The following is a 25,170-nucleotide window of genomic DNA, read 5'->3' on the forward strand; positions in this document are numbered from 1 at the left end:
CATGTCTGATGAGGTGATGCTAACATAGGGCTGGGCGATATGACCAAAAACGTTATCGCGATAAAATTATAAAATTATTTTCATATAATTCGATATCGATAATTATCGTCGATATAATGTCCGTCAAGTTTAATTAACTTCTTATGCTGCTGCGAATGTCTCAAGTCGAGTTGATGTCGTCATCAGTCTGCGCACGTTAGCCGACAAGCGGAGTATCTCATGACAATAAATATGACACTAAAATACTCTCTTCCGCCACAATATATTGAAACGAGGTCCACTGTATATCCCACACTACCATAAACGTGGCCTCAGAATTCAAAACACAAACATACTCGGCACGTAAATATATAAAAACAGCGATGTGCAAGCTAGTTAACCTAGCCAGCCTGTTGGTTCTAAGCGGAGTATTCCATGACAATGTGCTAAATATGACACTAAAATACTCTCTTCCGCCACAATATATTGAAACGGCGTCCACTGTATATCCCACACTACCATAAACGTGGCCTCAGAATTCAAAACACACACATACTCTGCACGTAAATATATAAAACAATGCCGTGGAAGCTAATTAGCCTAGCAAGCCTTGTTGAGTGAGTCCTACCTCCTTCCGGGTCTCGGCCATCTCCTTCACTGATTGGTTGTTAGCTGTTGTGCGTAAGTACGTCATCACGTAACGCTGGTTGTTGTTAGTGAGTGTGTTGAGCCGAGGCTGAACGGAGGAGATACTATTGGAACGGAGCCAAGCTTGGAAAATCGATATATCGAAACTTTGCGACCACGTTTATTTCGAGGAAATAATTTATCGCGATAGTTATCGTTATCGTTTTATCGCCCAGCCCTATGCTAACATGCTAACATGTCTGATGAGGTGATGCTAACATGCTAACATGTCTGATGAGGTGATGCTAACATGTCTGATGAGGTGATGCTAATGACGCTAACATGTCTGATGAGGTGATGCTAATGATGCTAACATGCTAACATGTCTGATGAGGTGATGCTAACACACTAACATGTCTGATGAGGTGATGCTAACACACTAACATGTCTGATGAGGTGATGCTAATGATGCTAACATGTCAGATGAGGTGATGCTAATGATGCTACCGGGGTCATCCCTATGTTCCCCAGGTTCTATGTTCCCCAGGTTCTATGTTTCCCGATTGATTGGTTGATTGATTGAAAATTGTATTAATGTCCGTGTTGTGAAGGATCAGATTAAACCGAATATATATATTTGTTTATGGATATATATTTAATAGTATTTGTATATCGTTTGATATCCCCTGTATATTCCTTGTACAATATGCACTGAATATCCCTTTAGTCTACTAACAGCCCATAATAGTTTCATTCTACCATTGGACGAGAACCTGGCGCCAGCAGCCATGCCCCTTGGTTCAAGTTCAATCGTGCCGACAAACATGTCGTTACAAGCCTGGTTCCGCGTAGGAATACGTCTGGCGAAATACGAATGGTACTATTTGTTCACAGCGCATATATATATGGCGCAAGTAAAGTAGAACTTTCTTTTAGTCCATTAGTCCTTTACCCTCCAACCTAGTAACAGACGCGAAGCCTCACCCACGACGCACGTGTGGTGCAGTAAGGCCTACTTGGCCTCAGAATAGGCATTGAGACATCGTGTGGATTAATAGTTGAATTGTCATAGTTTGGCACTATACCGTCGAGTGGGACGTATTTCTATTAAGTTAATAATAGTCTATTATGTATGGTGCATCGTTCGGTTAGAGTTATAAAGTGAGCAGTACCCCCATCGTTCCTGACGTTATCTGGAGTCTTAACCAGGCTGGGCAGACCACGTGTGGTGCTTGCATCCGAGGAGCTCCGGGCCAGGACGAGTGGACCTGTACATTGGATTACTTTACCCGGACGACGGCGAGCCTTCCACGGCTTGGATTATCTACATGCTTTGGGTGCTTTGATTATGCCATGGATAACGGCCAACACTGCTGAGTGTTGGAACTACCCCCCCGAGAGGAGTCCAGGTGAGACGGCGCTCTACCCCGAGTGAGGTCGCCTCACGTCTCTTCGTTGTGGACCGGCAGCTACCGTCCACCAGAGGGTCCAGCTGTATTCATCTGCGGACCGAGGTTCTGTGGGCACCGTGTTCAGCACTCTGAATTCTCCCAAGAAATCGTCGGCCAGATGGGATACCGCCAGCGGCTCTCCTAACCCCCCCTACTGTCTTACAACCAGCGGGACCCCCCCCCCCCTTTAGTGTATCCAGCTATAATCATTTAAGTACCATCGCTATAGTTCCCTAAAGAACCAGGTTGTATACTTGCTCCCTGCGTAACCAGAGATTGGACATTCAATGTTGATTTACCTACGAATACTCATTTGCCTTACAAGTGCATTTCAAATCATAAATGTCATTAAGTGAACGTTGTATATACCCTTTGCTATATAAAATATTCGATTTATACATTTGTGTGGACTTCGTTTCATCAGGTGGGAAAGTGTTCATCATATCTATATCATGTACTGGATGGCCAGAAGTTAAAGTACAAGTGGTAGTGGTTTAATAATACCATACTTATCAATACAGTCAGGGAATTGTACCCCTCAGTTACAATTGGTCCTTCGAGCCGGAGGGTAACTAGTGTAATATTAATATAGTGTTATTAATATTAAAATGGCCTATGATGAACACTCCACAAAACGGTCCTCCTAACGTAGAACGCCCGCAGCGCAGACGACAGACACCTCAGTACTTAGAGGATTACGCTGTCAGTCAACTACCTAGCCTTCGACAAACGGTAAACGCGGTAAAAGTAGAAAGTAAAATTATGTCTGACCTTAACGACCAGGTTTCCCCGACCACAGAGGCCCTAGTGGGTTCTAATGTAACTGACCAAGCTCACGGTGGGGACCAGGAGGGAGCTGACATGCCTTTACCCCCCGCCAATACCGAAGAAGTAGTCCCCGACCAGCCCCGGGAGGAAGACAACCCTACAGAGAGAGAACTCTGCACGGAAGAAGAGGAGGAGAGCGCCGAGGAAATAGAGCTCCAGGACTCCCCAACGAGTACAGCCAGGAGCGGCTCAGCCAGGAGCGGCTCAGCCAGGAGCGGCTCACCTCTACAACCGTCTTCCCCCAGCGAAGCGGAGAGGATGCTATCACAGGCGTTCCTCGTCAGCCTGACAGCCTCTACCGAACGCGATTGACTTCAGGGTGAACGCGATCGACTCCAAGCACAGACGCTTAGCGAGCGCGAACATTCTACCATTGAAAGAGAATGCCTCCAAGCGCAGCAACGGAGCGAAGAAGAGCGCATACGCCTGGAGATGAGACGCCTTCAGACGGAAGAGAATATGGCAAGAGACCGAGCAGACACCCAGCGTGCCGCTGACGGTGCCCAAAGAGAGGCAGAGCGCGACCTCGCTCTCATCCAGCGCGAAACCGAGCGCGACAGACTACAGGGCGAGCGCGACAGACTACAAGCCGAGCGCGACAAGCTACAAGCGCAGCTAATGGAGCAGCTGATCCTCAAGGCAACACCCTCTCCCTCCGCCAGGGGTTCAAGGAACTCGTCGAGACACCAGTCAAGGGCAGCGTCTCCTAACCGAGCAAGCGACCCTGAACTTGACCAACAGACCAAGCCTATACCCCCCGCAGACCCCCTTCCCCGACCGGTCCAAGCGAGACCCAGCTACAAGGAAGGAGCGGCATATACTGCGGAGAAGCTAAATAAACGACTACAGGATCTAGAGGACCTGATAGAAGAAGAAGAGGGAGAGGAGGAGAACCAAGCCCGACGACAGCACAGTACTCCACCGGACCAGGAGGTCCAGTACAGCCCAGGCTATACCCCCGCGGCGCTGCGCTACAGACCCCCGACTCTATTCACGGGTGAGCACAACGCACGACCAGCCCCGAGGAATAGCACCTGGACCAGCGGGCCATGGTACCCTGCCAGTACCAGCCCACAGAGAGGCGAAAGAGGAGACTCGCCTAGGAGGTCTCTCCCCCAACGCTCGCCGATGTATCAGCCATCCACGGCGTCATACATTGCCACGCCGACGTTTCCAGACTTCACCTATGAGAATCGAGCACAGTACACGGAGCTCCGGATGTGCTTAGAGACAATGATGGTGGATGTCGCTGATGAACGCCACAAGTATGCAATATTACTGAAGCACCTGAAAGTACCGCGAGCGCACAATATAGCGCTAGCCTATGCCACCTCTACGACCCCATACACCGCGGCTCTAGCAGCGCTGGACCAGAGATATGGACGTATATGGGATTACGTAATCCAAGAGATAAGGCATATTGATCGCCTACCCCCAGCAACAGACAATCGCTCATTAGACGACCTGTCGATAAAAGTGCAGTCCCTGGTAGGGATGCTGGGAGCGCAACGGGAAAAGGGCATGCACGAGCTATACGCCAACTCTAACGTCGAGAGGATTTTAGAGAAGCTGCCACCCGCAAGACAAGAGCGTTTTAGGTGGCAGAGAGACCACCGTGATCCTAACGGTCCCAAACCATCCCTCCTTGATCTAGCCGACTTCCTGGCGAGAGAAGTCAGCAGCTTACGACTGGATACGTTCGTGCGGAGCACGCCAAGCTCCAGAGAGGGACCCAGGAGAATAATCGATGGAAGAAGATCGGTGACTGTCATGCACCAATCAGAGTCAGTACCGAGCAGTAAGAGCCACAGTACCCCCTCGAGAAAAGAGAAGTGGAAGATGGTGTGCCCCTACTGTGAAAAGGAACACTGGCTGTCACAATGTGACCTGTTCACAAAGATGAATGCAGAAGAAGTGAGTCAATGGATAAAGTCCAACAGGCGCTGTTACCGATGTGTGCGCAGTCACATGGCAGCCGAATGCCGCCTAAAGAAAAGGTGCAGTCGGTGTGACGGAGCCCATCTAGATATACTACACGACAGTAACAGAAGACGGCCTTCACCTGCACCATCGAGCGGCACCAAGGCAAGTGTCATGTACATTGACCCCGCCAGCAGCAGCGGCGCCCAAGTGCTCTTAAAGGTAGTCCGTGTGACATTGAGCTACCAAGATAAAGTCATGGACACTTACGCCGTCCTTGATGACGGGTCAGAGAAGACCCTTCTGCTCGCGTCCGCTGCGGCCCAGCTGGGACTGCGGGGGAGCGAGAACCAAATGACGATTCGGACAATAAGAAGAGATTTAAAGACGATAAAGGGCGAGAATGTCTCCTTCACTATCGCAGCAAGCGGGCAGCCAGAGCGACGGTATAGGATTACAAATGCTTTCACCAGCCAAGAAATAGGACTATCGCAGTACACCTACCCCATCGCCAAGCTGATGGATAAATATGTGCACCTGCGTCAACTACCTATCCCGCTCATAGACGGCGCCACCCCGACCCTGCTGATAGGCTCCGACCATGCAGACCTCATCGTCCCGATTGACCGGGTCCATACAGGACCCCGAGGCTGTCCTGCAGCAGTCGAGACCCGCCTAGGGTGGACACTACAAGGCCCCCTCGCTAAATCTCTCAACCGAACAGCAGCCACTAGCTGCCTCCACTCCAGAGCGACAGAAGGAGACACCACACTCCTGCAGCATGTCGAGAAGAAAATTGACTGGCGACGTCGTGCGCTGCTCCGCGCCTCCCTGATCAAAGACGGCTTTGATCTCCGGCGGCGGGCCAGCAGCGACCCCCCAGTATTGCGCAACCTCAACCCAGAGGTCGCAGAGGACCCAGCAGCAGATGAAGAGGTCCGACACAGTGTGAAGAACAGTTTCTACGTGGACAACTGTTTACAAAGCGTTTCGACTCAAGAAGAAGCCGAGGCTCTCCTAATCAAGCTACGCGCCTCCCTGATCAAAGGCGGCTTTGATCTCAGGCAGTGGGCCAGCAGCAACCCGCACGTATTGCGCAGCCTCTCCCCCGCGGACAAGGCTGCCAGCAGCGAGACCTGGATGGCGACCATCCCAGGAGAAGCCCAAGAAATGACACTAGGATTAGTCTGGCGCTTCAAAACAGACTCGCTCCACTATAGACACAAACCCCTGACCACGGAGCAGGGAAGGTCGACGGCGATACCGACCACCAGACGGAGTGTGTACAGAACACTCGCCAGACAATATGACCCGTTGGGATGTATTCTACCTTACACCACCAGGGCAAAGATGATTGTACGAGCACTATGGGACAAGGACCAGGGCTGGGACGACCCAATACCCGCACACCTTGCCTCCACATGGAGAGAGTGGGAGACGGAACTCCGCTCACTCCCAGGCGTCAATATACGCCGCAGCTACTTCCCACCCACGGTGAGGCCAGAGACATGCAAGATGGATCTACACGTCTTCAGTGACGCCTCCGAAGTAGCCTATGGATCGGTGGCCTACTTGCGTGCCCAAGAGAGGGGAGGAGAGATACACACTGCTTTCATCCTGGCTCGCTCAAGAATAGCCCCACGAAAGCAACAATCTATCCCGCGTCTAGAGCTCTGCGCAGCCCTAGCAGGAGCGCATCTAGCCACGTTAATCCAACGTGAACTCACCATTCCGGTGCACAGAACAATCTTGTGGTCAGACTCCACGACAGTACTCACATGGATCAAGTCTGATTCATGCAGATACAAGGTCTTCGTGGGAGTCAGAGTCACCGAGATTCAAGAGTTAACAGAAGCAGCGAGCTGGCGGTATGTGGACACCAAACACAACCCAGCTGACGTCATCACCCGGGGAATGTCCCTGGATGACCTCACCCGTCGCAACATCTACAGTGACGGACCGGAATTCCTCAAGCTCCCGGAAGAAGAGTGGCCTACGCCCACCCCACGGGAAGCAAGTAAAGAGGAGGCTGAGAACAAGAAACCTATGTTCTGTGGACTGAGCACAGTCGCCTCCACAGACCCCAACATAGATGACTGCATTACCCTAGAGAGTGCGCAGCAAAGAACATTCCTGCGGCACCACCCAGAGATTCAGTCCACCACTGACATTTCAGCAGCTGACTACGAAGAAGCAGAACTTCTTCTACTACAACGAGCCCAGAGAGACTCGTTCCCCGATGAGCTAGACTGTCTACAGGGAGGAAAGCCCGTCCCATCAGACAGCAGACTGCTCCACCTGGCACCCGAGAGTGACGCCCATAATCTCATCAGAGTGGGTGGTCGCCTGCGGAGAGCCCCCGATCTACCGGATGACGTTAAGTACCCGATAGTCTTGAACAGCCGACACAAGGTCACAGAGCTGATCATAAAGAAATACGACGAGGATGTACACCATGCAGGAGCAGAGAGAGTCTTCGCGGAGATCAGACGTCGCTATTGGATACTTCAAGGAAGAGAAGCGGTGCGACGCTTCCAGCGAACCTGTCTAGACTGCCGAAAGTGGCGCGCGCAGCCCAGCATACCCCGGATGGCTGACTTACCCCCCTGTCGCCTCCGACTCGGCGACAAGCCATTCCACTCCACAGGCATGGACTGTTTTGGCCCGTTGTATATAAAGAGAGGAAGAGGAACCGAGAAGCGGTGGGGTATTGTATTCAAATGCATGACCACCAGAGCGATACATATCGAACTCCTTCCGACCATGAGCACAGACTCATTCCTTATGGCCTTCCGAAGATTCACATCACGGAAAGGAAAACCGTCTACATTGTTGTCTGATCACGGGACAAACTTCAAAGGCGGAGAAAGAGAGCTGAGAGAGAGCTTCCAAGCTATGGGCCCAGAACTTAAGACCCACCTCGCTCCATCCCAGATTGACTTCCAGTTTAATCCCCCGAACGCACCCCACTTCGGTGGAACCTGGGAACGAGAAGTACGTTCTATAAAGACAGCCCTGTACGCCGTGCTTGGGGCCCAGACTGTGGCGGAAGAAGTCCTAATGACAGTCCTCACGGAGATCGAGGGAGTATTGAACTCAAAACCCCTCGGTTACGTCTCCAGTGATATAGCAGATGTCGACCCAGTCACCCCCAACACACTCTTAATGGTGCGGCTGGACCCCGCGCTACCCCAGACAATGTACAGGCCTGAAGAAGCGAACGGCCGAAGAATGTGGAGGTACAGTCAAGTACTAGCTGACAAGTTTTGGAGCAGCTTCCTACTCCACTACCTACCGTCTCTACAGACCCGCCAGAAGTGGGTAAAAGAGAGAGACAATTTGACAGAAGGAACAGTCGTCATGATTATCGACCAGTCACTACCCAGAGCTATGTGGCCGGCTGGCCGCGTAAGCAAAGTGATCACCGGTGCCGATGGCAAGGTCCGAGCAGCTGAAGTGCTCGTCCAAGGGCGAACTTACACACGACCCGTGGCGAGGCTAATAGAACTGCCCCGACTCCCAGACATTATCGATGATGACCATGACCCCATGACTTTGTGAGTTGACTGACCCTTACAGCGGACCTTGAGTGGTAGACAGTGCGGTTAATCTGTCTCTGCTTAGCTAATTAGGTGGGACTAATTAGGGCGCGGCTGTGAAGGATCAGATTAAACCGAATATATATATTTGTTTATGGATATATATTTAATAGTATTTGTATATCGTTTGATATCCCCTGTATATTCCTTGTACAATATGCGCTGAATATCCCTTTAGTCTACTAACAGCCCATAATAGTTTCATTCTACCATTGGACGAGAACCTGGCGCCAGCAGCCATGCCCCTTGGTTCAAGTTCAATCGTGCCGACAAACATGTCGTTACAAGCCTGGTTCCGCGTAGGAATACGTCTGGCGAAATACGAATGGTACTATTTGTTCACAGCGCATATATATATGGCGCAAGTAAAGTAGAACTTTCTTTTAGTCCATTAGTCCTTTACCCTCCAACCTAGTAACAGACGCGAAGCCTCACCCACGACGCACGTGTGGTGCAGTAAGGCCTACTTGGCCTCAGAATAGGCATTGAGACATCGTGTGGATTAATAGTTGAATTGTCATAGTTTGGCACTATACCGTCGAGTGGGACGTATTTCTATTAAGTTAATAATAGTCTATTATGTATGGTGCATCGTTCGGTTAGAGTTATAAAGTGAGCAGTACCCCCATCGTTCCTGACGTTATCTGGAGTCTTAACCAGGCTGGGCAGACCACGTGTGGTGCTTGCATCCGAGGAGCTCCGGGCCAGGACGAGTGGACCTGTACATTGGATTACTTTACCCGGACGACGGCGAGCCTTCCACGGCTTGGATTATCTACATGCTTTGGGTGCTTTGATTATGCCATAGATAACGGCCAACACTGCTGAGTGTTGGAACTACCCCCCCGAGAGGACTCCAGGTGAGACGGCGCTCTACCCCGAGTGAGGTCGCCTCACGTCTCTTTGTTGTGGACCGGCAGCTACCGTCCACCAGAGGGTCCAGCTGTATTCATCTGCGGACCGAGGTTCTGTGGGCACCGTGTTCAGCACTCTGAATTCTCCCAAGAAATCGTCGGCCAGATGGGATACCGCCAGCGGCTCTCCTAACCCCCCCTACTGTCTTACAACCAGCGGGACCCCCCCCCCTTTAGTGTATCCAGCTATAATCATTTAAGTACCATCGCTATAGTTCCCTAAAGAACCAGGTTGTATACTTGCTCCCTGCGTAACCAGAGATTGGACATTCAATGTTGATTTACCTACGAATACTCATTTGCCTTACAAGTGCATTTCAAATCATAAATGTCATTAAGTGAACGTTGTATATACCCTTTGCTATATAAAATATTCGATTCATACATTTGTGTGGACTTCGTTTCATCAGGTGGGAAAGTGTTCATCATATCTATATCATGTACTGGATGGCCAGAAGTTAAAGTACAAGCGGTAGTGGTTTAATAATACCATACTTATCAATACAGTCAGGGAATTGTACCCCTCAGTTACAGTCCGCCTTGTTTCGAAGGGAGGATGTCTATGTTCCCCGGGTTCTATGTTCCCCGCTTTGATTGATTGATTGATTGATTGATTGATTGAACATTTTAGACCACCAGCCCTGATTCCAAACTCTAACCTTAACCAGTTCGAAAGAGGGCGGACATTAATAATTAATAAAATAATAAAAATGTATACAATTTTCAATCTATTAATCAATCAAGCGGGGAACATAGGACCCGGGGAACATAGGGATGATCCCGTTTCGAACTGGTTAAGCTTGGCGACTCTTTCGAAGTTGGTTAAGGTTAGAGTTAGGGTTAGGGTTAGGGTTAGGGTTAGGGTTATCGCTACCGGGGAACATAGGACCCGGGGAACATAGACATGCTCCCATGCTAACATGTCTGATGAGGTGATGCTAATGATGCTAACACACTAACATGTCTGATGAGGTGATGCTAATGATGCTAACACACTAACATGTCTGATGAGGTGATGCTAACACACTAACATGTCTGATGAGGTGATGCTAATGATGCTAACACACTAACATGTCTGATGAGGTGATGCTAACACACTAACATGTCTGATGAGGTGATGCTAATGATGCTAACATACTAACATGTCTGATGAGGTGATGCTAATGATGCTAACACACTAACATGTCTGATGAGGTGATGCTAATGACGCTAACACACTAACATGTCTGATGAGGTGATGCTAATGATGCTAACATGCTAACATGTCTGATGAGGTGATGCTAACATGCTAACATGTCTGATGAGGTGATGCTAACATGCTAACATGTCTGATGAGGTGATGCTAAGGGCGCTTTCACATATAGTTTTGGTGGACTCGGTGCGATTCTGGGGGTGAAGTTGCAACATTGGGTTCGTCTGCATTCACATTGCAATTTGTCAAGCGCACTAAACTTTCTGAACAATGTCACGCGGTCGAAAAGGGCGCTCGTCTATTGGACACAACAGAGTGAAAATGTGTGTGTGTGTGAATGCGAGCCCTATTGTGTGTGTGTGTGTGTGTGTGTGTGTGTGTGTGTGTGTGTGTGTGTGTGTGTGTGTGTGTGTGTGTGTGTGTGTGTGTGTGTGTGTGTGTGTGTGTGTAGTAGTAGACGCAGTGGGAGGAGTGTAGCGGAGAGAGAGTCGGGGAGCGGACGGTCTCTCGGTTTGATTGCACTGAAGCGCCGGGGAGGTTGACCGGTGAGGAGTTTTTTTTGCTGCGCGTGTGTGTGTGTGACTGCGAGCCCTGTCTGACTCCAGTTTAACAATTTTCAGTCGGTGGTAGGGTGGCCAGGTGGCGTCTATTCTTATCCCAATGCATGTTTGCTTCTGCGTTCGCGTTTTGCGAATCTGATTGGCCACTGCCGTTTCTGGTACGATCTGATTGGCCACTGACGTTTCTGGTCATGTGACATGTGCGCCCAATCGCGTGACGCGCCCATTTCCGCCTCCACCAGCAGCAAACAACCTAACGCCTACGATCCAAACTCTAACCGTAACCAACTTCGAAAGAGTGCCTAAGCTTAACCGGTGAAAGAACTTGCCGTCACATGATATCGCTCTGCTCTAAGACAAACTATAACTAGGGATGTCCGATATTATCGGCCGACCGATATTATCGGCCGATATCGGCAGTAAAATGTGATATCGGAAAATATCGGTATCGGTTAAAAAAAAAAAAAAAACAATAACAATATTTGTTATATATATATCCAGTGAAATTATTAGTTACCTGAAATTATTCAGTTTTTTGGACAGGGAAACCCTGCATATATCGGTATCGGTTGATATCGGTTGATATCGGTATCGGAAATTAAGAGTTGGACAATATCGGAATATCGGTATCGGTAAAAAAGCCAATATCGAGCATCCCTAACTATAACCTTAACCAACTTCAAAAGAGTGCCTAAGCTTAACCGGCAAAAGAACTTGCCGTCACGCGATTGGCGTGACCAGAAACGGCGTCGGGCCAATCAGAGCGCAAAACGCGAATGCGGAAGCAAACATGCGTTGGGATAAGAATTTAGGCGGCCAGGTGTCCCGCTTTTGGTTGTACTGTCCCACCATTTGACCGAATGTCCCGCGTCCCGCATATTGAGAGGATGTCCCTCTTTTCGAAGCCAAAAAAAAAGCCCCTCCCTACAGTAAACGTAGCAACCCGCCTCTTGTCCACACACATTGCTCTGCTCGTGACGCTACCTCATATTGCAGATCTGATTGGTTAGGTAGTAATTTAGCGCTCTGCTCGTGAGAGGTGACTCACCACTTCCTATATTTGGTCCGCGCTTGGTCCGATGAAGCGAACCGAGACCTATGTTTTCAGGCGGACCAGAGTTTGCATGTTTGGTCCGCACCAGAGTTCGAATCAAATCAAATCAAATCAAATTTATTTATAGGGCCCGACAACACACGTTAATGTCCCCATGGGCCGTACAGGTCTTCTTTAAACAAGTCAAGAAGACAACATAACAATAAGTCAAGAACAGAACAAGAACACCATAGGGTCCAAACATTTTTTAGATGAATGCAAATAAATGAAAGAATGCAAGCACTCCCAGACATACCCCACGCGAAGGTAAGGAAAAACTCACTAAAACCTAACAATAGGGAAAAAAAGCTCCACAGGCAATGTGGAGGAGAGAAACCTTAGAAGGGCCATTCAAGGGGGGATCTCCCTTCTTAGATGTCGGTGATAGTAGTGTTGCAGACGGACAGTTGGTAAGCATGCACTCATGTGTGTGGTGAAACACAGATGAGTGCATGCAATAGCAACTGTACATTTTGAAAAATTAAAGATAGAGCTAATAGCGATAGCAACTGAACAACTCGACTGAGTTCAGAGCATTCACACTACCCAAAAAAAAGCGGACTATCCAAGAAAACGAAATCTGGTCCGATAGTTTGGACCAAACAGCTCTGGTGTGAAAGCACCCTAACATGCTAACATGTCTGATGAGGTGATGCTAATGACGCTAACACGTTAACATGTCTGATGAGGTGATGCTAATGATGCTAACACGTTAACATGTCTGATGAGGTGATGCTAATGATGCTAACATGCTAACATGTCTGATGAGGTGATGCTAATGACGCTAACACGTTAACATGTCTGATGAGGTGATGCTAATGATGCTAACATGCTAACATGTCTGATGAGGTGATGCTAACATGCTAACATGTCTGATGAGGTGATGCTAATGATGCTAACATGCTAACATGTCTGATGAGGTGATGCTAATGATGCTAACACACTAACATGTCTGATGAGGTGATGCTAATGATGCTAACATGTCAGATGATGTGATGCTAATGATGCTAACATGCTAACATGTCTGATGAGGTGATGCTAACACACTAACACAGCGGTTCTCAACAGGGGTTCCGCGGCACACAGGGGTGCCGCGGAGAGCTGCCAGGGAATGTTTCTTTAAAAATATAGAATGACAACTATTTAACTAAACAAATAGTCTATCTAGTGCTTCATGTGTATACAATAATTGCCTAATCTAATAACATGAACTAAAAAAGAAATCGATCACACGTTTCGTAAAGTTATTATAGAAACTTCAACAACTTAACATCCGCGGCAGGCGTCATTACTTTTACCAACAGATTTTCCAACGCATTTCCAGAGCAGTCGCATTCGTGTGACGTCACATCACGGGTCCTATGTCCGTTATCAAGGAAATGCAAAGCGGCTACATTTGGTAATCACGCGGCAATCGTCGTCGTGATAATAATCACTAAATGCATTCAGTGCTGGATCTAATCAAATGGATTTATCGAGACACGTTATGGAAAGTTCAAGACCGGACCACACAGCTTCTGAAAAGTGCTAATTCCCGACGGCGATGGTCTACTCACAGAACAAGTGAGTGTATCAGCCGCTGTGTTATGATTATTATGATACAAAATGTGAATGAATGAATGAATGAAAACTGTATTTAACAGATAAACAGTAAAAGGCACTCTGCAGATTACATTTATATATAGCTGTTGCCTGTTTTATACGTCAACATTGTATTGCTGACCATCAACAAAGAATGACAGGATGTGATGTCATAATCAATCGTCACCTCGCTAGAATAATATTTCCAACGTGAACCGCAAAGCTGAATTTTCACACAAAATGGACAAGTTCATATTTGTGTGAAGCTGGATTTTCATCCATGACAGCTCTGAAAACCAAATATAGGGCCAAGTTGAGCCTTGAGGATGACATGCGTGTTGCCTTGTCATCGATCTCCCCACGTATTGACCGTATCATTAGCCAGCAGCAGCAGCAGACCTCGCACTGAGCTAGAAATGTCCACAAGTGCTTATTTTCTGTATTTATTTATATTTTTTGAGAAATGGTAACTTGGTGATCCTTTGATTTTTGAGAAATGGTCACACTAGTTATTTGTATAGAAAACAGTGCAGCTGCAACAGATAGCACGTTAGTGGTCCTTTTCTGTATTAAAAAAAAATACATGATTTTCTGTTTGAGAAATGGTCACACTATTGCTATATTTATTTATACATTTAGACCTGAAACGCCTGCTAATAATGGATTATATAGCCTGCATATACACACAAATGTGTTTCCCGGTTTCAATGGGTTAAATAAACGTTATTTTGAAAGCAAGCACTTTTGTCATCATTGTAGCAAAAAAGACAGGACCGGAAAAGTCTTTATCGTATGTAGGGGTGCCCTGGAATATTTTATTGGACACAGGGGTGCCTTGGCAGCAGAAAGGTTGAGAACCCCTGCTTGACTAACATGTCTGATGAGGTGATGCTAACACACTAACATGTCTGATGAGGTGATGCTAACACACTAACATGTCTGATAAGGTGATGCTAATGACGCTAACATGTCTGATGAGGTGATGCTAATGACGCTAACATGTCTGATGAGGTGATGCTAACACACTAACATGTCTGATGAGGTGATGCTAATGACGCTAACATGTCTGATGAGGTGATGCTAACACACTAACATGTCTGATGAGGTGATGCTAATGACGCTAACATGTCTGATGAGGTGATGCTAACACACTAACATGTCTGATGAGGTGATGCTAATGACGCTAACATGTCTGATGAGGTGATGCTAACACACTAACATGTCTGATAAGGTGATGCTAACACACTAACATGTCTGTTGAGGTGATGCTAACACACTAACATGTCTGATGAGGTGATGCTAACACACTAACATGTCTGATGAGGTGATGCTAATGATGCTAACATGCTAACATGTCTGATGAGGTGATGCTAACACACTAACATGTCTGATGAGGTGATGCTAACACACTAACATGTCTGATGAGGTGATGCTAATGATGCTAACATGTCAGATGAGGTGATGCTAATGATGCTACCGGGGTCATCCCTATGTTCCCCAGGTTCTATGTTCCCCAGGTTCTATGTTTCCCGATTGATTGGTTGATTGATTGAAAATTGTATTAATGTCCGCCTTGTTTCGAAGGGAGGATGTCTATGTTCCCCGGGTTCTATGTTCCCCGCTTTGATTGATTGATTGATTGATTGATTGAACATTTTAGACCACCAGCCCTGATTCCAAACTCTAACCTTAACCAGTTCGAAAGAGGGCGGACATTAATAATTAATAAAATAATAAAGATTTATACAATTTTCAATCTATTAATCAATCAAGCGGGGAACATAGGACCCGGGGAACATAGGGATGATCCCGTTTCGAACTGGTTAAGCTTGGCGACTCTTTCGAAGTTGGTTAAGGTTAGAGTTAGGGTTAGGGTTAGGGTTAGGGTTAGGGTTAGGGTTATCGCTACCGGGGAACATAGGACCCGGGGAACATAGACATGCTCCCATGCTAACATGTCTGATGAGGTGATGCTAATGATGCTAACACACTAACATGTCTGATGAGGTGATGCTAATGATGCTAACACACTAACATGTCTGATGAGGTGATGCTAACACACTAACATGTCTGATGAGGTGATGCTAATGATGCTAACACACTAACATGTCTGATGAGGTGATGCTAACACACTAACATGTCTGATGAGGTGATGCTAATGATGCTAACACACTAACATGTCTGATGAGGTGATGCTAATGATGCTAACACACTAACATGTCTGATGAGGTGATGCTAATGACGCTAACACACTAACATGTCTGATGAGGTGATGCTAATGATGCTAACATGCTAACATGTCTGATGAGGTGATGCTAACACACTAACATGTCTGATGAGGTGATGATGCTAATGATGCTAACATGCTAACATGTCTGATGAGGTGATGCTAATGATGCTAACATGTCTGATGAGGTGATGATGCTAATGATGCTAACATGCTAACATGTCTGATGAGGTGATGCTAATGATGCTAACACACTAACATGTCTGATGAGGTGATGATGCTAATGATGCTAACATGCTAACATGTCTGATGAGGTGATGCTAATGATGCTAACACACTAACATGTGTTGAAGTTAGAGGTTCTATGTAGGATTGTTAGTAACTGTCTAACTGAATATATAACTGTTTTCACTAGAGGGCGCTCTAGGCGGAGCCACTCAAGATACCACCAGGTGGCGAGTATAAATAGAGATGTCTCCTCCCCCTCTACCTCTTTCCCACCAGCCTCTCAGTGAGAGGAGAACTCATGTGCTGCTGCTCATACCATGTGAATGAATAAACCACGCTGCTTAAAGGCTAAAGATAGAAACCATGCCTCTTGACCACATTATTGTCGCCCTATAGCCGGATTCTGTCAACAGGTTATGGGCCCAGATCACGCCGGGGCGAAATAATAAGGGTAGCAAGCTTAGCTAAAGTATAGGCTAGGTTAGCACCGGGAGCACCGCGTGGCTAGACGCTAGGCCAACAAGAGCTAAAGCTACACCTACTATCAACCAAGAGGATGGCGACCAAGGGAAGGAGCAAATGGCCCTCATTCAATGGAAAAGCAGAGGACTACAAGCTCTGGGAAGAGCGCATGTTATGCTGCATGCACGGTGCGGGACTGAAGGCAACGATCTTGACAGCCCCCACGGGAGACCTGACGGTGGAAGAGCAAGCCCTGGACAACCAGCGTAACGCAGACGCGTACTGTGAGTTAGCGCCACTGCTCGACGACACCAGCTTGGGGCTGATATTCCGCGACACTAAAGACAAAGGCCGAGAAAGCCTGGAGGTGTTGAGAGAGCATTACATCGGGCGAGGAAGACCCCGAGTCGTGGCCCTCTACATAACACTAACGGGACTGAGGAAGGGGCACACCGAGACGGTGACCGAATACGTCATCAGAGCTGAGCACTCCATGATGGCATTGAAGAGTGCAGGAGAAGCACCAAGCAATGGGCTAATGAAGGCGATGGTGATGAGGGGACTACCAGAGTTGTACAAACCGTTCACACTCCTGGTAACACACGGTTCAGCGGACATGACGCTGGGACAGTTCAAGGCCAAGTTAAGACACGTGCATGAAGAAACACGACCAGAGCGTGTGATACGCGCATGGACGAGACGGCGGCCATGGACGAGACGGCGGCCATGGACGAGACGGCGGCTACGGACAAGATGGCGGCTGTGGACAAGATGGCGGCAGCGGACACGATGGCAGCGACGGTCGACGTGAGACGGATCGAGGCGACGCCCGGAGAATAACGGGACAAGAAGACGTTGCTTTCGGGGCGCGGACAGCGTGCATCGCCAGGCCGGCACAGCTGCAGCGGGCCCAGAGGAAGGGACTGATCATGGACACAGGTGCGTCGTCCCATGTCATCAACGACAGGAGTCGGTTCAAGAACTTTGACAACACTTTCCACCCGGAGAGGCACAGCATGGAGCTGGCAGACGGGAAGCGCACCTACGGGTTGGCGAAAGAGAGAGGAGACGCACAGGTATGCCTCACGGACAGTGGGGGGCGCCGGCGTACGGTGACGTTAAAGAACGCTCTCTACGTACCATCGTTCCCACAAGGACTATTCTCTGTAATAGCTGCTACTGCAAGCGGTGCCAAGGTATTCTTCGATAAAGGTAAAAAAATTCTTGTAGAGCCTGATGGTACACGGTTTGACATAAAGATGTACCAGGGAATGTATTATCTGCAAACAGAGTGTAATGATAATAATGATATGTGTAGCGTGACGGCCAGTCACGATATTCAGACATGGCACGAGATTATGGGTCATTGTAATTACGAGGATTTACTGAAACTGCAAGCAGTGACAGAAGGCATGCACATTGAAGGTGAAAAGCGTAGACCTGACAAAAAATGTGTAGTGTGCAAAACGGGGAAGTTTACTCAATCGAGAAACAGAAATCCCACAGAAAAGGAAAGGTAACACTTGCATTAGTTAACACGGATCTAGCCGGTCCAGTAAGCAACGAGTCCATAGGAGGCTTTAGATATGTACAGTCTTTTACAGATGTGTGCACAGGAGCAGTGTTTGTTTACTTTCTCAAAGCAAAGAGTGACACACTCCAGGCCACGGAGAAATTCCTGGCAGACGTAGCCCCTTATGGTAACGTAGGATGCTTGAGGTCCGACAACGAAACCGAGTTCACAAACAGAGAGTTCCAATCACTGTTGAGAAGGTACAAGATAAGACACGAGACGTCATGTCCATATCCCCCACACCAGAACGGAGTGGCAGAGAGGAAATGGCGCACCCTTTTCTAAATGGCTAGGTGTAAGCTAGTAGACAGTAACTTACCTAAGAGCCTATGGCATTATGCAGTGCAATAAGCCGCTTACACCAGAAACAGGTGCTTTAATAAGCACACAGGCACCACCCCGTATACAGCACTGACAGGAAAGAAGTGTAATCTAGCTAGAATGCACCGATTTGGATCAGTGTGTTATGCGTACCTGCAGGACAGGGGAAAGCCCGAGTCCAGATGTGTAAAAGGACTCTTTGTAGAGCACGACAAGGGAAGCCCCGCTTTCCTAGTTTATCATCCCGGTAAAGGGAGAGTGCAGAAACACAGGCTAGTCAAGTTTGTCACAAAGACAACATGTGAGAGCGAGACACAGACAGAGGAGCCAGAGCTGGACTCATGAGTAAGGTGTGTAGAAACAGAGACACATCAGCCCAGTGTACTTAGCACGGTCGTGCAGGCAGACAGTCAGCCACCCCCAGAGGGCGATGACGAGGAGCACCCGAGGGTGACGTCAAGTGCCCCAAGCAGTGGGACGTATCCCTCAAGGGAACACAAACCCCCAAAGTATCTGACAGACTATGCCCGGAAAGGGAGTGACGAGGATGACAGTACACTTACCACCGTTGATTACTGCTACAGGGTAGTCAGTGGGGCCCCCGACCTTTAAAGAGGCCACAGTGTCCCCCGAATCAAGTAAATGGGAGAGAGCAATGGATGAGGAGATGAGGTCCCTAGAGGACAACCACACCTTTACTCTAACCAAGTTACCAGAGGGCAGACAGACAGTGGGAGGGAAATGGGTGTATTCAACCAAGTTACCAGAGGGCAGACAGACCAGTGGGAGGGAAATGGGTGTATTCAATCCAGGAGGGTATTGAAGGCCACGACAAATACAAAGCATGGTTCGTAGCTAATTGCTTAAATGCTGAAGGAGGGTACTCCATGTTTAAATATTGAAGGATAATACTGCTTAAATGCAGGAGGAGTAGAATCCAGGTTTAAATACCTGAGTAGAGTCCATGTTTAAATACTGAAATGGATCCTATGTTTAATTCCATGTTTAAGTACAGAGGTGGATGATTTACGATGTTTAAATACAGAAATGGATCCCATGTTTAAATACAAAGGTGGATGATTTACCATGTTCTAAATGATTTAATTATGTGGAAAATATCCTGAGATGTTTTGAGATGTATAGAAAAGCTGTGGGTAGCCTCATTTGTTAGACAACCTGTACTCGCCCTGACCTATGTTTTGTAGTGAGTAAAAATTGTCACAGTATTTTGCTGACCCCACAGAGAAGCATTGAACTACGTCAAAAACATGTTTTTCGTTACCAGCAGACGATGCAGCAGACGAACAGCTGTGTTTCAGAAAGGGCAGCAAGGGTTTAGAGCTTAAAGCCCACAGTGATACTATTTGTTTGTTTGTTTGTTTGTTTATTTACACATATAAAAACAGTTACATATATAATACAATATGTGATGGAGATAACATTATGAAAATATTGCCTATTATGTAGTAGGTAGTTAGAATGTATCCTCTATACCGAATATTGTGTTTTTGAAGATGAGGGGCGTTTTGTTAACATCATTTAAAAATGGTGAACACCTATGTATATATGAAGACTGTTGTTTATGAGGGCAACCAGGGAACCATTGTTATTGCTAGGAACCCAGTGTGCCGACATAGATGTAAACATGTCGATATATAAAATATCATCTCATCAGATCTGTCATCAGAGAAGAAAGAATGACACTGATTTATTGTCCAAACGGACGACAGGGTAGCAGACACTATGAGGAAACCTGTTCCAAATTGAAATTGAAGAGATTTGCAGAGGTCATGTTTAATGTGTAAATATTGACTGCCATACTCTATTGATGTTTTGGATTGTATTATTTCCTTTGTAAAATGTTTTTCGGAGAAGTTATCCAGTATGCTAATACAAGTTAGAGGTTCTATGTAGGATTGTTAGTAACTGTCTAACTGCATATATAACTGTTTCCACTAGAGGGCGCTCTAGGCGGAGCCACTCAAGATACCACCAGGTGGCGAGTATAAATAGAGTTGTCTCCTCCCCCTCTACCTCTTTCCCACCAGCCTCTCAGTGAGAGGAGAACTCATGTGCTGCTGCTCATACCATGTGAATGAATAAACCACGCTGCTTAAAGGCTAAAGATAGAAACCATGCCTCTTGACCACATTATTGTCGCCCTATAGCCGGATTCTGTCAACAACATGCTAACATGTCTGATGAGGTGATGCTAATGATGCTAACACACTAACATGTCTGATAAGGTGATGCTAATGATGCTAACACACTAACATGTCAGATGAGGTGATGCTAATGATGCTAACACACTAACATGTCAGATGAGGTGATGCTAATGATGCTAACACACTAACATGTCTGATGAGGTGATGCTAATGATGCTAACACACTAACATGTCTGATGAGGTGATGCTAACACACTAACATGTCAGATGAGGTGATGCTAATGACGTTACATCATGGATGATCTCTGTTTAGCTACAGAATGTTGTGATGAAGAGGAGCAGTGTTACATCATGATGATCTCTGATGAGGAGAGACAGAGAGAAACACACACACACAGACACAGACACACACACACACACACACACACATATATACACACGAACACACATACACACATATACACACAAACACACATACACACACATTTAGAATCTTTATTTATGTCCACATAAAGACAATGTTTAAAGGACACAAATATTATCAGTGCACTTGTACATTGTGGGTTATTCTGATACAATTGTGCCCAAATTGACAATGGCAACCAAAGTTACACACACACATGGATGATGAACCTGACACACATATACACACAAACAAACACACACACACACACACGTATACACACACACACACCAAAAAAAAGCTTTTGGGATTCATTTTGGTAAACTGTATAACTAACAGGTCAGGAGATACGCTCGTTTTATAATGTCAGGTTTGGCCTGATGGTGGCGCTACAGGCTCTTCTTGAATGTGCACAGTCTGACGGGCGTGATTACGAAACCTAGCCGCATTTCTCGGAGACGCTCTCTGATTGGCACTGACTGACGCTCTCTGATTGGCCACTGACGCGTTTGCCCAATCGCGTGACGAGCTGTGTCTTTGCCCATTTCCACGTCAAACAGCCTGCAAACTACCTGGCGTTCTATCGCCCTGCTCTAAGACAAACTCTAACCTTAACCTACTTCGAAAGAGCGCCTAAGCTTAACCAGTGTAGAAACAGGCGTCGGCCAATCAGAGAGCGTCTCCGAGAAATGCGGCTAGGTTTCGTAATCACGCGTCTGACGGTGGCGCTGGAGGCTCTGCTTCTAGGGATCATGAATGTGCACAGCCAATTTGAAAGTGTTAATCCTGAAGACCGCCTGTGTTTGGCGACACCTGTAGCGAGTGGTGGCAAATTCAGTGCGTTTTCAAACGGCAGATCCCAGGGCTTTGGATAAAAGCACTAATGTTATATAAATGCAGCCAATTACCATTTTTAGTGTTAGTTAGCTAGCCTACAACTCTACAGGCATGGTTTTTGGCAACCTATGTCGCCTTATAGGAAGCTGCGCTCCTGCCTCTCTGCCACATTTGACTCACATCATTTGTTATGCATAAACGCATCACTTCCTGTGCATACACGCATCACTTCCTGTGCATACACGCATCACTTCCTGTGCATACACGCATCACTTCCTGTGCATACACGCATCCCTTCCTGTGCATACACGCATCACTTCCTGTGCATACACGCATCCCTTCCTGTGCATACACGCATCACTTCCTGTGCATACACGCATCACTTCCTGTGCATACACGCATCCCTTCCTGTGCATACACACATCACTTCCTGTGCATACACGCATCCCTTCCTGTGCATACACGCATCACTTCCTGTGCATACACGCATCACTTCCTGTGCATACACGCATCACTTCCTGTGCATACACGCATCCCTTCCTGTGCATACACGCATCACTTCCTTTGCATACACGCATCCCTTCTTGTGCATACACGCATCACTTCCTGTGCATACACACATCACTTCCTGTGCATACACACATCACTTCCTGTGCATACACGCATCCCTTCCTGTGCATACACACATCACTTTCTGTGCATACACACATCCCTTCCTGTGCATACACACATCACTTCCTGTGCATACACGCATCACTTCCTGTGCATACACACATCACTTCCTGTGCATACACGCATCCCTTCCTGTGCATACACACATTACTTCCTGTGCATACACGCATCACTTCCTGTGCATACACACATCACTTCCTGTGCATACACGCATCCCTTCCTGTGCATACACGCATCACTTCCTGTGCATACACGCATCACTTCCTGTGCATACACGCATCACTTCCTGTGCATACACACATCACTTCCTGTGCATACACGCATCACTTCCTGTGCATACACGCATCACTTCCTGTGCATACACGCATCCCTTCCTGTGCATACACGCATCACTTCCTGTGCATACACGCATCCCTTCCTGTGCATACACGCATCACTTCCTGTGCATACACACATCACTTCCTGTGCATACACACATCACTTCCTGTGCATACACGCATCCCTTCCTGTGCATACACACATCACTTCCTGTGCATACACGCATCCCTTCCTGTGCATACACGCATCACTTCCTGTGCATACACGCATCACTTCCTGTGCATACACGCATCACTTCCTGTGCATACACGCATCCCTTCCTGTGCATACACGCATCACTTCCTTTGCATACACGCATCCCTTCTTGTGCATACACGCATCACTTCCTGTGCATACACACATCACTTCCTGTGCATACACACATCACTTCCTGTGCATACACGCATCCCTTCCTGTGCATACACACATCACTTTCTGTGCATACACACATCCCTTCCTGTGCATACACACATCACTTCCTGTGCATACACGCATCACTTCCTGTGCATACACACATCACTTCCTGTGCATACACGCATCCCTTCCTGTGCATACACACATTACTTCCTGTGCATACACGCATCACTTCCTGTGCATACACACATCACTTCCTGTGCATACACGCATCCCTTCCTGTGCATACACGCATCACTTCCTGTGCATACACGCATCACTTCCTGTGCATACACGCATCACTTCCTGTGCATACACACATCACTTCCTGTGCATACACACATCACTTCCTGTGCATACACACATCACTTCCTGTGCATACACGCATCACTTCCTGTGCATACACGCATCACTTCCTGTGCATACACACATCACTTCCTGTGCATACACGCATCACTTCCTGTGCATACACACATCACTTCCTGTGCATACACACATCACTTCCTGTGCATACACACATCACTTTCTGTGCATACACACATCCCTTCCTGTGCATACACGCATCACTTCCTGTGCATACACGCATCACTTCCTGTGCATACACACATCACTTTCTGTGCATACACACATCCCTTCCTGTGCATACACGCATCACTTCCTGTGCATACACGCATCACTTCCTGTGCATACACGCATCACTTCCTGTGCATACACACATCACTTCCTGTGCATACACACATCACTTTCTGTGCATGCATACACACATCCCTTCCTGTGCATACACACATCACTTCCTGTGCATACACGCATCCCTTCCTGTGCATACACACATCACTTCCTGTGCATACACGCATCACTTCCTGTGCATACACACATCCCTTCCTGTGCATACACGCATCACTTCCTGTGCATACACGCATCACTTGCTGTGCATACACACATCACTTCCTGTGCATACACACATCACTTCCTGTGCATACACACATCACTTCCTGTGCATACACGCATCACTTCCTGTGCATACACACATCACTTCCTGTGCATACACGCATCCCTTCCTGTGCATACACGCATCCCTTCCTGTGCATACACACATCACTTCCTGTGCATACGCGCATCACTTCCTGTGTATACACACATCACTTCCTGTGCATACGCCCATCACTTCCTGTGCAAGCAATATATTTGCAACAAAAAAGCTGAGAAAAGGTATCAAATATACCTTTAAATTAGGATATAGTTATGGTGAGCTATGGCTTTGCAGCTTGGCAAAACATTTAAGATAAAAACATCCTTCCGGCCAATGGGATCTAGCCGCTGCGGTCAGGTGCACAGGCATCCTCCCGTACCGTACTTGCCCCCATCGTCCCCGTTGGCGTTGACCTTCTTGCCCAGGACCTGCACGTGCTTCCCCGTGGTGCGGCTGTACAGCTGGTAGATCCGGATCTGCTTGCGGCTCAGGTCGTCCGGGTTCCGCGTGTGGTTCTCAATGTAGAACCTGAAATCAGCCGAGCTCTGCTGAGATTCCTGTTATGTGGAAGAATGAGACCAGAGAGAGAGGGGGGGGGGAGGGAGGGAGGGAGGGAAAGAGAGAGACAACCATCATGACACAGGTGTTGATAGTAATGTGCGCTTCATCTTTTATAGGCTTTCTGTCAAGAAGTTATGCTTCTTGCTGGAGGCGGAGCTAACGACCTGTACCTGTAGCGTGTTACTGTTGTTTTCCCCACTAAACGTGTTTCGTCTGCGTCACGTCTACAAGCTAACCGTACTGCGAACACTGTCGGC

The 25,170-nt window shown here is 47.4% G+C and overlaps 1 protein-coding gene across 1 annotated transcript in view; it reads right to left on the reverse strand.

The window, feature by feature from the left end:
• Positions 1 to 25,170, reverse strand: part of fgf24 (fibroblast growth factor 24) — a 108,285-nt gene that overhangs the window by 51,025 nt on the left and 32,090 nt on the right. The window contains exon 3 of the mRNA XM_084339330.1: positions 24,732 to 24,909. Within this exon, the coding sequence (XP_084195456.1) occupies positions 24,732 to 24,909 (178 nt within the window). The remainder of the gene's footprint in view (positions 1 to 24,731; positions 24,910 to 25,170) is intronic.

The sequence above is a fragment of the Notolepis coatsorum genome (genome assembly GCF_963971535.1).
Source record: "Notolepis coatsorum genome assembly, contig: SCAFFOLD_438, whole genome shotgun sequence".
NCBI classification, from domain to species: Eukaryota; Metazoa; Chordata; class Actinopteri; order Aulopiformes; family Paralepididae; genus Notolepis; species Notolepis coatsorum.